The sequence below is a fragment of the Malus domestica genome, chromosome 03 (genome assembly GCF_042453785.1).
Source record: "Malus domestica chromosome 03, GDT2T_hap1".
Classification (NCBI taxonomy): domain Eukaryota; kingdom Viridiplantae; phylum Streptophyta; class Magnoliopsida; order Rosales; family Rosaceae; genus Malus; species Malus domestica.
The window spans coordinates 2,373,195-2,386,037 of record NC_091663.1 but is presented as its reverse complement, the minus strand read 5'-3'; the positions used below and the strand labels follow the sequence as shown (position 1 = coordinate 2,386,037).

General features: G+C 37.5%; 1 protein-coding gene across 2 annotated transcripts; it reads left to right on the top strand.

The window, feature by feature from the left end:
- The first annotated feature begins 974 nt into the window (after positions 1-974).
- LOC103446910 (mediator of RNA polymerase II transcription subunit 15a-like) lies at positions 975-7,725 on the top strand. 2 transcript variants are annotated; one of them, XM_070818081.1, is made up of 9 exons: positions 975-1,201; positions 1,535-1,667; positions 1,865-1,976; positions 2,158-2,278; positions 2,527-3,102; positions 4,854-4,924; positions 5,349-5,423; positions 5,688-7,052; positions 7,186-7,725. In XM_070818081.1, exons 2-9 carry the CDS (start codon positions 1,558-1,560, stop codon positions 7,366-7,368), a joined length of 2,613 nt encoding a protein of 870 aa, XP_070674182.1. In that variant the 5' UTR covers positions 975-1,201; positions 1,535-1,557; the 3' UTR covers positions 7,369-7,725. The 2 variants fall into 2 exon arrangements, with proteins under 2 accessions (XP_070674182.1, XP_070674183.1); XM_070818082.1 differs by having other exon boundaries at positions 996-1,201; positions 7,227-7,725.
- Positions 7,726-12,843: the final 5,118 nt, after the last annotated feature.

Below are 12,843 nucleotides of genomic sequence, written 5' to 3'. Positions count from 1 at the left end.
GGTCTGAATTTCCATGTTCTCATGGCCTCATATGCTACTTCAGCTTCTCTCCTCCATTCTCTGAATAAAAATGTTTAGAAGGGTTGACAATATCAATGTATTAGCTTTTGTTAGGGGTAAGAGGTTGGTAGGGATGTACAGATATAATTGCTTTTCGTCACTGTGATAAAGCATCATCTGCATGTATTGGCTTTTGTTAGAGAGAAAAAAATTGCTATACCTAGAGTTTGGTTGTATTCTACCTTTGTACTAATGGTTCTTTGATTCTTTGATCTCCACTTCGTCGGATGAGGAATGGTTTCAAAATCTCATGGGACAAGAGGAGGTTATATTGGAACTAAAGAGACATTTGGATTTCATGCCAACCACATGTATTTACTCACATGCGAAATCATTTGGATTCATATATTTATTAACACATGGAAATGAAAATTACGTGACGCTTACTATATGCAATTTAATACAAAAAAGGTCAAGAAGTAGATTAATTGAGGAATAATTGATCTCCTCCTTGTTCTGTCTTCTTTGAAAAGCAATAAAGTGTAAAGTTATATAATAATAAATTTAAAATTGTAAAAATATAAGAAATTCAGTCTATTTACATCAATAATGTTAGAGACACAAACTTATTACACCATATATAACAATTTCTTATTCAGTACAAATAAATAAGTTTCAAAGTGATGACATAAGACATAAAACTAATGAAGCCAACACATTAATTAACATTTAAAAGTCAATTCGCATATTTAAGTGCGTGCCGAAAAACTAGTTATAAAGAAGATTACTTTCTTCTTTTGAATCAATTGGAAATATTCCTATCTTATTGGAATTTGACTAGAAAGCCTAGAAGGATTAGGATAAAGTGGCAAGTGGCAACTTATAAAGTCCTAAGGACAAGGGTTTTATTGTCATTTTGTCCCTAAAAAATTCAAAATTAAAAAATAAATTAAAAAAACCTAAAACATCAGACATTGGTTAAAATAGGATATTTGTTGTCTCTCCCTTCCTACTTCAAACTAAAAAGACCACAGTCGGATGCATCAATCCATTCAATCTTCTCAAAGTTTGAAGCTTTTGATCAAGAACCCTCTTTCCTTTCCCAATCCCCCGATTTCCCAGTTCTGCAATTTCTCCATTGTTTCACTCCAGGCTACCTGAACATTTCAATCTTCAACTCTCCTGTTCTGAAAGAAAAGAGGTAACTTTTTGGTCAATTTTTGTTGGGTTTTTGTTTTAGATGTTGATCGATCGTGGGTTTTGTGGAAAATTCGTTACTGTTGGTGTTTTTGTGATCTGATTGTGTAAATGGTATCGGGGTTTCGATTGTATGTGAATTGCAAGTTTTGATTTTTCATGGTGCCTAAATCGTGTTTAGAATCAGCTTGAATGAATGCAATTTCTGATGCAAAAAAATGCCTGCGTAATTATAAGCTGTATCGTCGTTCGAATAGCTAGCTTTTGTACGAATTTTTGTGCCATTTTCGTAGGTTTTCGTTGAAGTTGCTCAGTCCTGTGCTTTTGTTTTTGGCAGTTTTGTTGGGTTGATTGGATTTGATGGATACCAATAAGTGGAGGCCTTATCAAGTTGGAGAGGCCGCCATGGATGCCGGCGATTGGAGGAGTCAGCTGCAGGCTGATTCAAGGCAAAGAATTGTCAACAAGATGTAAGTGTTTTTCTTTGTCAATTTTTTATTTTTGTTTCAAGCAGTACTCTAATTTAGCGTAATCTAATCTAAACTATGGCGAGAGGGATGCAAACTTAAAACATATTTTAGTGGATTGTATACGAATCCAGTTTTGCTATGAATGCTACCCCCGTTTTGGTAGTCAGTAATTGATGTTGGTTTTATTGCATGTATAGAATGGATACATTGAAGAGGCATCTTCCCTTCTCCGGACAAGATGGATTACAGGAACTCAGTAAAATTGCTGTAAGGTTTGAGGAAAAGATTTATACTGCAGCCACAAGCCAGGTGCTTCCATAATTCCGGAGTTCTGATTTCTTATGGTGCACGAAATGTTTGCGTACTTAAATACTTACCTATCTATAACATATATGACTTCTTAAAAAAATGTTGTCTATGTTTGAACTTTCTTCATATTTTGGATAGAACTGTATTCTAAGTTTAGCATGGATTTTTTTTGCTTTTGTAGTCGGATTATCTACGGAAAATTTCTCTGAAGATGCTCACAATGGAGACCAAGTATCAGAATTCAATGGGCAATCCTTTACAATGTAACTCTGCTGGTAACAGCAACAGGCCCCCTGATCCAGGTAAAAACAGCTATTGAAAACTGCCCTTTTCTCTCCCGGCTAGCTTTCTTCTTGATGGTTAATTTATTGCGAGAATCGTTCGTTCTTTTTCTTAATTACTCCTGCATTTCTTAACTGAGATGATTCGTTCTTGATATCTTTAGTTGCTGTTATTTAATGGATCAAATGATGAGTACAAATGACATTTATTGTATTCTTGTTTTGACGCTTGTTTGTGTGGTGTTTATTCTTGCTATTTACTTGAGTAGGGTCTTCCGGTATGCAACCCCAAGTCCCCAATCAAGGGCAATCACACTCTATGCCGTTGCCAGCTAATCAATCTCAAGGACGCCAACCACTTTTAGCACAGAACATTCAGAATAATGTTACTGGGTTACACCAACAGCAGCAAAGCAACCTTTCTAATATCCATCAGCAACAATTGGACCTGCATAATAATGTTACTGGGTTACAGCAACAGCAGCACCTCGGAACTCAAAGTGGTAATTCTAGTATGCAACCAAATCAGCACTCTGTACACTTGTTGCAACAATCCAAGATTCAGGTGCAGCAACAACGACATCAGAATGCATCTGACATGTTACCGACTCAAGGACAGCAGTCACAACCTCAGGCATCGCAGCAACAAATGATGTCACAGATTCAATCACAGTCTGCACCGATGCAACAAATGGGTTTGCAACAGCAGTCAAATCCACTGCAACGAGATATGCAGCTTCAAGCATCAGGTCTGATATCAGGAACCATGCTTCAAGCTCAAAATATAATGGATCAGCAAAAGCAGTTATATCAGTCTCCGAGGCCCCTTTCTGAGACATCATTGAGTACGATTTTTGCACTTATGCACTTTCCTGATTTTATGCATGTGCATTCATGATATCTGGATTATCATAGGTGTACATTTTGGACCGAATATTATTTTATTCTTATTTTACTTTTGTATTATGTGTCATTTGGGTCTGTTTATCATATTGTATTATAGGTAACCTTGTCATTTTTATGTCATTAATCCGATTTTGTTATGAAAATGGTCTTTATTATATGTTTTTATGGGGGCACACTATTTTTGGATGACTTTGGTAAATATATTATTTTGTTGTGGGTTGCCAGATGTAGGTGTCTAGACTCTCTATGGAAGTAGTCTCATTTTGGAATTTTATCTGTACCATATATGACCTCTTGTATTAAAATGTAGCATGGATGCGCAATGGACTTGGTCAATAGAAATTTTTTATGCCTGGCTATCTTGCCAAGTAGGTGTGTCCCATCTTCCCACCACATGTTCGTTGTCACCAACACTTTTAAACAGATGCATCATGCCTCTCCTTCAAACATGACGACTTCTGTTCTTTTCCAGTACTTCAGCATCTAACCATCATGGAATGGAGAACCAGAGTCCTATACAAATATCTGGTCACATTAATTAAACTATAGGGCTAAAGCAAGCCTTGGTCTTTCTTGATTTCTTGCTTTTCTTTTTAGAGGTTGATATGTGTAGTGGTAGTGGACATAAAATTTTGTGATTTATATTTGGTAATTGGATTTATATAAAAGGAACAGAGTTAGTCTTGTATGTTGCAGCACAGGGGAGGGAAGATAAAAAGCTAAATCCCAAACTGAAAGAAAAAATAAATTCAAAGTTAGTCTTGTATTCTGAATATCCATATAGGCTGAACAAGGGTTGAGTAATAGAGATTGATGTGGTTATATAATCTAAAAGTAAAATCCCACAAGGAAATGAATTAATTATAGCAAATAATAATCCACAAGGATAAGAAAATAGTTATTAAACCCGACTAAGAGAATAGAATATATATATATATAAATAGCCTAGTTATGAGTTTTGCGCCTACACCTCAAATTTGGTATACGGACCACCTTAATTACCATAAGTTTACCTTTCACCTCTCTTGCTTAATGTTTACAATCAGAGTTCTTTACGAGTGATTTGCTGGTGAAAGCTGAAGCTTCTGTTGCCTTTGATTTTAGTTTTTGTATCTTTGTCTTTCCATGAGATATGGTGATAGAGACGCTGTTCTGACATAATGTTAACCCATTTCCTCTTGATAACTCCACAATTACTTTTAAACAAAGAAAAAGAAACCTTGAAGTCTTCCCATAAAAAAGTAATTGCCCTCATAAGCTGAAAGTAGGAGCAAAATTGCACCTGAAGTGCCTTTCATACCTTTGGGTATTGAAAACATGGGTTTTTACTTTTTATTCTTCAGTTTTGCTTCTATTGGTTTATAGATAAAGAGCTTTCGGTGGACTACTGTGTTTACTAAATGTTGCTGCCTATGGATATATTTTCCACAATCTAGTGCATGCATGGTCCTGTTCCACTGGCTCATGAAGCTTCTTGTCTGTTCTTAGATTGCTTATGATGTATGGAATGATATTTATATTTTGTTTTACAAAAAATACATTTCAACTGTTTGGGAAGGATAATTTTCCATATCAACGTTCTGCTTGCAATGCTTTTTTTTTTTTTTTTTTTTCTTTCTCATTTTTAACCCTCGTGTTCAAATTTCATTTTATGTGCAAACATTGACATATATCTCTCTATATTTTGCAGCTTCTCTGGATTCCTCAGCTCAGACTGGACATGCAAATGGGGGTGATTGGCAAGAGGAGGTCTATCAAAAAGTAAGATGTCCTGACTTCTTGTCCATTTGATGGCTTTCACATACAACATCTACAACAACAACAACAACAAAGCCTTTTTCCCACTAAGTGGGGTCGGCTATATGAATCCTAGAAAGCCATTGCGCTCGGTTTTGGGGGTGGGAATAGAGCTACTGGAAAATAATTATACTAATGCCAAAATTGCCTTGAATGGGGATTTTGAAGAATTACATGCTAGTTAAGATTCCTTGTGGGACAGCTTTGTTAAGCTACCATCGGTTGGGAGTTAATTAAAACTTGCTTCATTAGATACAAGCATACATGAATTCATGGTTGCATGCACGGGCTCTTTTCCATTGCCATTGATGTTATGATGGTGTCGGCAAGCATGTAGCTGCAGCAAAGTTCTTTCTAATCATCTTTGCATTGTAACTTTCATTTGCAGATCAAAGTCATGAAGGAAAGGTACTTACCCGAACTAAGTGAAATCTATCAGAAAATTGCTACTAAACTTCAGCAGGTATGTAATCAATTCAATTTTTTCTTCTCTCATAATTTGTTGCTTGAACTTTTAGCAATAAGCGGGGCTTTCCCTGCTAGGTTATTGTGGTGCTGCTCTTTGATAGATTCTACCTTGATCTCCCTTTTAATTATTGTACCCATGTAGACCGTCTACATGGGATTGTTACCTCACCAATAATGCTAATAAGATTTCGCAACAAAGTTGTTACTCCTTATATTGCCATTCTTTTGCTTACTGACATCTGTTCTTTCTGTTTGCCAGCACGATTCTCTTCCACAACAACCAAAGTCAGAGCAGCTTGAGAAGCTAAAAATGTTCAAAACCATGTTAGAGCGCCTCATATCAGTCTTACAGATTTCCAAGAGTAACGTTTCACCTGGTTTGAAAGACAAGTTGGGTTTATATGAGAAGCAGATAGTAAATTTTATTAATACAAATAGACCACGGAAGCAAGATCCTCTGCAACAAGGGCAGTTCCCCCCACCTCATATGCACTCCATGCAGCAGCCGCAGTCTCAAATTCCTCAAGTGCAGTCTCATGAAAATCAAATGAACCCGCAGTTGCAAACAATGAATTTACAAGGTTCTGTGCCAACAATGCAGCAGAACTATATGACAAGCTCGGAGCAAAATTCATTGTCTTCGATATCTGGGGTTTCAACAGCACAGCAGAACATGATGAATTCATTGCAGCCAAGTACAAATTTGGATTCAGGACAGGGAAATGCACCGAACTCTTTGCAGCAAGTTCCAGTGGGATCTATCCAACAAACTCCTTTCAGTGCTCCCCAGCAAGCTAACATGAATGGTTTGTCATCGCAGAGTGGGGTTAGTATGCTTCAGCCAAATATTATCTCCCTTCAGTCAAATTCTGGTATGCTTCAACACCAGCAATTAAAACAGCAGGAACAGCAAATGTTTCAGAATCAACTGAAGCAACAGTATCAACAGCGAATGCAGCAGCAATTGATACAGAAGCAGCAGATACTGCAACAGCAACAGCAGCAGCAACAGTTGCAGCAAGCAAAGCAGCAGCTTCCGGCGCAGATGGAGGCGAACCAACACCAAATGCCACTGCTTCATCAAATGAATGATGCAAATGACTTGAAGATGAGACAGGGGATGGGTGTTAAGCCAGGGGTTTTTCAGCAACATATATCCACAGGCCAGCGTGCTTATCCACATCAGCAGTTGAAATTAGGATCTCCATTTCCTATTCCATCATCAAACCAACTCATTCAGGCTGCATCTCGTCAAATTTCGCAACATTCTTCTCCCCAAGTTGACCACAAGAATCTACTGACTCACCTGAAAGCTGGAACACCATTGCAAACTGCCGGTTTACCTGTTGTCATCCCATCTCCTTCAACTCCCATGGTTCTATCCCCCATGCCAGGGGATTCTGAGAAACCTTCCTCACTACCAAATGCTGGGAATATCGGACATCAACAAGCAGCTGGGGTGGGAGTACCAGTCCAGTCCCTTGCAATTGGCACTAGTGGGATGTTGGCATCTCCTTTGCTTGCTGAATTTATTGTACCAGATGCTAGTCATTTTAATGCTTTGTCAACTATTTCTGGCAAATCGAGTGTTACCGAGCAGCCTCTTGAACGCTTGATTAAGGCGGTTAGTAAAGTGGTTCTTATTACATATTTCTCTTTTTGAGTGCTGTAATGATGTTTCAGTACTTACCATCTAAGTTGGTCTTTTCCTTCCCTCACTTGTGCTTAAATTAAATTTCTGGATTTTGAACTTGCAGGTGAAATCGATGTCACCTAATGCATTGAGTGCATCTGTCAGTGACATTGGCTCAGATGCATTGAGTGCATCTGTTTGCTGCTGTGAGGTGGAAGGCTGGGCGTTGTCATCGGTGTGGTGCTGCTACTCCCGCCACTGCTGCTGCCAGAAGAAGAAACAAGGGCAAGAAGGATGTGACGCCTGAAGAATTTATATCATTTGCAACATAGGCGGAAAAATATTGTCAAACATATGCGGATTCTGCTGATAATGCCAGGGCAGTGGAAAAGGAAGTGCAATGGGCACTGCACAGTGCATTGTAAAGTGGATTGCACCATTGTAGAGATGCTGGCGAGCTTCAACAAAACGAAGAAACCGCAACCGCAACGGCGAAATGAATGGACCGCATTTTGAAAGATTTCTAGCTATTTGCCAATAATTAATTAAAGAGACTGCATTTTTTTGACGTTGTATGTGTGTTTGGAACAGTAGAAATGTTATTTACTTTTATTGTATGACTATGGGAATGATTTATCATCAGTTTTACTTTTATATGGTTGAATTAGAGGAGCTCTCTCTCTCTCTCTCTCTCTCTCTCTCTCTCTCTCTTATTATATACTGCAGCCACAGTCCAGGTACTTCCATGATCCTGGGCCGTGACTTCACAATGGAGACCAAGTCTCAGACCACAAAGGCCCCCTCCAACCTGAAAGGGCGTCGTGTTTGCACATCACATCTTTTCCATCGAGTTTGTCAATTGTTCCAGATGCATCATCATCTTTGCCATATGGTTTTTATGCTTCGTTGGTCTGAATTTCCATGTTCTCATGGCCTCATATGCTACTTCAGCTTCTCTCCTCCATTCTCTGAACAAAAATGTGATGACTTTACAAGGGTAGAGGATATCAATGTATTGGCTTTTGTTAGGGGTGAGGAGGTTGGTTGGGGTGCATAGATATAATTGTTTTTCGTCACTGTGATAAAACGTCATCTGCATGTATTGGCTTTTGTTAGAGAGAAAAAAAAAATTGCTATACCTAGAGTTTGGTTGTACTCTACCTTTGTACTAATGGTTTTTTGATCTCCATTTCGTTGGATGAGGTAATGGTTTCAAAATCTCATGGGACAAGAGGTTATATTGAAGATTTCATGCCAACCACATGTATTTACTCACATGCGAAATCATTTGGATTCTTACATTTATTAACACATGAAAATAAAAGTTACGTGATGCTTACTATATGCAATTTAATACAAAAAAGGTCAAGAAGTAGATTAATTGAGGAATAATTGATCTCCTCCTTGTTCTGTCTTCTTTGAATAGCAATAAAGTGTAAAGTTATATAATTAATAAATTAAAAATTAAAAAAAATATAAGAAAATCAGTCTATTTACATCAATAATGTTAGAGACACAAACTTATTACACCAACTATATATAGCAATTTCTTATTTAGTACAAATAAATAAGTTTCAAAGTGATGATATAAAACATAAAACTAATGAAATGCCAACACATTAATTGGTGTTTAAAAGTCAATTCGCGCATTTAAGCGCATACCGAGATGCTAGTTATAAAGAAGATTACTTTGTTCTTTTGACACAGTCGGAAATATTCCTATCCTATTGGGATTTGACTAGAAAGCCTAGAAGGATTAGGATAAAGTGGTAAGTGGCAACTTATAAAGTCCTAAGGACAATGGTTTTATCGTCATTTTGTCCCTAAAAATTCAAATTTCAAACATAAATAAGAAAATGGAGCTTTAATGAAAAGGATTTGGGCCAATAAATATTTAACCAAAAATCATCCTAAAATATTATTTAACCAAAAGGGCTCAAAGTTTAATAAAAAATCATCCAAAACTATTGTCTACCTTTTTCGTGCCCTTATCCTCCTTGTCCTCGTCATCGTCCTCATCCTCATCCTCATCCTCTTATCTGCACCACGAACAATTTATAGTGTTAGTATTTTATTCCAATCAGATCCAATAAGGACCTACGGTCCCGGTGATGTACATACATGTCAGGCGTTTGTAAATAGGAAAAAAAAAACCAAAACATAAAACTGTTTCTGGAGAACCCAAAACATAACACTATTTCTGGAAAAAAAAAATCAGATACATTTTTTGTTTTTTCTGTGCACAAACAAACACTCTATCTGAAAATAAAAGAACCAAAATCCATAAACAGTGACTTAAATTCAAAAAACAGTGCCTTAAATTCCAGAAACAGTCTATGTTTTAACCTTTGATTGTTTCTTTTCTTGCATGCATCAGTTGATTATATTTAAAAAACATGATGCTTATTTTTCTTTGAATCTAAATACAATGAATTTCACTATTTCTTTTCTAGCTTACATTTAAGAAACAGTGTGTCTATTTCATTTAGATCCACAAACAGTTTATTTTTACAGTCCAGAAACACTGACCCATCGTTATTATTGAATAACATGCATATCTCAAATTTGTTTTCTGGAAAAACAAACGATGAACTCCACTAACAAAGAAAAATTGAAAAACAGTATTTCGAATACTTTATGAATAATAACAACAATCACGTTTCAACAAAATAATACAAAATATAAATTAACTTGCATGAGGATCTATATTTTTGTTTCAAAGAAAAAGAAGAAAGTCTGCAAAACAACGATGAACTTCATTAACGACGAAAATCTGAAAGTCAACCTAAAAAAGTTAAAGGTAAAATCGACAAATAATAAGTGATTATAGTTAGTGTTAATCTTCATGAATTAGTCAATATATCTTTCTATAATCTTTCTATACAATGCAAGAACTAGAGAGAGAGAGTAGAGATAGAGAGAGAAGGAGTTTCTGTAGAATATCTTTCTTATTAATCAAGTAAACTAACAACCTTGCCTTATATAGGCAGTTACAACACTAGTACTAACTAACTAATACAACAAGATTGTGACAAGTGTCACAATCATGAACCATTGAATGTATATTCTAACATCCCCCCGCAAGCTCATGCTTTGAGGAACCAAGCATGAGATTGAGACAATGAGTGCGAAACAAAGGACCACTTAAACCTTTAGTCAAAATATCAGCAAACTGTTCTTGAGACGAAACAAATTGCACTGTCAACTGTTTCTTGGCTACCCGTTCGCGAACAAAGTGGACATCAATTTCAATATGCTTAGTCTTCTGATGTTGTACAGGATTAAAGGACAGAGCAATGGCAGACAAGTTATCACAGAAAAGAACCGGAGGTATAGTCATGGGAAGATGCAGAAATGCAAGGAGTTGCTGAATCCAATCCAGTTCGGCAGAAGTGGAAGAAAGAGCTCGATATTCTGCTTCAGTAGATGATCTAGACACGGTTTGTTGTTTCTTGGAGGACCAAGAGATGGGATTGGAACCTAAAAACACAACCAACCCCGTAGTGGACCGTCTGTCATTGGGATCACCTGCCCAATCGGCATCACTAAATGCCTTGAGGTGAAGATCTCCACGAGAATAAGTAACCCCCACAGTCATAGTACCTTTTAAGTACCTGAGAATGCGTTTGACAGCAGTATAATGAGCTACCATAGGCTGCTGCATAAATTGGCATACCTGATGCACTGAAAATGCAATGTCAGGCCGGGTGAATGTGAGATACTGCAAAGCGCCCACAATACTTCTATAAACAGCAGGTTGAGCATAAGGATCACCATCATCTTTGAGAAGTCGACTATAAGGAAGGCATGGTGTGTCACAGGCCTTGGCTTCAAGCATGTCAGTCTTGACTAACAAATCATGAATGTATTTAGTTTGGGACAGAAACAAGCCACTGGGAGTCTTGGAAATCTGAATGCCCAAGAAAAAATGTAAGGGTCCGAGATCTTTGATATCGAACTCAGCAGTCAAAGCACGGATAACCTGTGAGATTGAAGATGTAGCATTCCCAGTGATGATTATATCATCCACATAAAGCAGAAGGATCACAACTGAATTGCCAACATGTTTGACAAACAAAGAAGAATCTGCATATGTAGTAACAAATCCCAATGTAGGCAAAAACTTTGTAAATCGATCATTCCAGGCTCTAGGAGCTTGCTTCAAGCCATAGAGGGATTTATGAAGTTTGCATACTAAATGAGGAGTAATGGGATCTTGAAAACCAGGTGGTTGGGTCATATAAACATCTTCTTCCAAAAACCCATGCAAGAATGCGTTTTTAACATCCAATTGTCTAAGATCCCAACCAAAGTTTGCAGCAAGAGCAAGTACTAATCTCACAGTAGTGGGTTTAACCACAGGGCTAAAAGTCTCACCATAATCCAAATCAGGTTCTTGACTAAACCCCTTAGCTACCAAACGAGCTTTATGTCGAGCAATAGATCCATCAGAGTGTCGTTTGATTTTGAAGATCCACTTGCAGCCAACAAGATTCTTAGTAGATGGCAAAGAAACTAGAGTCCAAGTACCCTGAGCTTTGAGAGCATCCAATTCTTCTTGCATGGCCTTGAACCATATAGGACTTTTAAGAGCCGACTTATAAGTGCTTGGTTCAATTTGAGACAAATCAATCCCCTCAGAATCTTGAACAAGTGCTAGGAGAGCCTTCTTCTTAAAAATACCACTTTTGCTACGAGTTTGCATTGGATGCAAATTGATTGGAGGAATATCCAGAACAGGTTGCAGAGAATCAGGATGAAATTCAGTGGTGTCAGGACATATTATAGTATTTGGACCAGGAACCACAGGGAGCTGAGAGGAGAATGCAGGTGTACTAGTAATGGACTGCGGATGAGGTGAAGAAGCAGGAGGATTAGCCGGGATATGAGAAGAGACTGGTGAGGGAGACACAATAACATTGTTTGTATTAACCACGGCAATGGGAAGGGAAGAGGAAGAAATAACTGATGAATTAGAGTTAGGAAGAGTGGAATGTGCCAATAAGTCTACATAAGGAAACTGGTGTTCATCAAACAAAACATGCCGAGAAATGTAAATCCGGTGCTTAGGCACATCATAACACACATACCCCTTATACGAAGAAGCATAGCCTAGAAAAACACATCTGGTGGTTTTGGGTTGAAGTTTGGTGCTGTTGAATGGTTTTAACAAAGGGAAACATGCACACCCAAATATTCGAAGATGTGATAATAATGGAACACTGCCAAATAAAATTTCAAATGGGGACCTGTGTTGAAGAATAGCAGTTGGCATTCTATTAATAAGATAGGTAGCAGTTTGACAAGCATAAGACCAAAATTGATGTGGCAGTTTAGCAGTTTGCAATAATGTCACAGTGGTTTCTATAATATGCCTATGTTTGCGTTCAGCTAACCCATTTTGTTCAGGTGTGTATGGACAGGACTTATGATGAACAATACCTTTGGTCCGCAAGAAAAATTGAAGCCTATGACTCATAAACTCTCCCCCCCATCACTTTGCAAAATCTTAATCTGTGTAGAGAACTGAGTAGAGACAAAAGAATAGAATGTAAGAAAGGTAGAGTACACATCAGATTTGTTTATCAATGGAAAAAGCCAACAATGTCTGCTATATTCATCAATGAAGATTACATAATATTTGTAACCATCAACAGAAACACAAGGTGCAGGACCCCATAAGTCACTGTGCACAATTTCAAAAGGCTGAACAGACTTATTGACATGAATTGGAAAGGGTAATTTGCTGAATTTGCCTTCAAGACAATGATGACACAAAACA

Coding starts and splice junctions, on each gene's coding strand:
- LOC103446910 (XM_070818081.1), top strand. CDS start 1,558: ATGGATACCAATAAGTGGAGGCCTTATCAAGTTGGAGAGGCCGCCATG. Junction 2,279..2,526: donor CAACAGGCCCCCTGATCCAG/GTAAAAACAGCT, acceptor TTACTTGAGTAG/GGTCTTCCGGTATGCAACCC. Junction 7,053..7,185: donor TTGAACGCTTGATTAAGGCG/GTTAGTAAAGTG, acceptor TTGAACTTGCAG/GTGAAATCGATGTCACCTAA.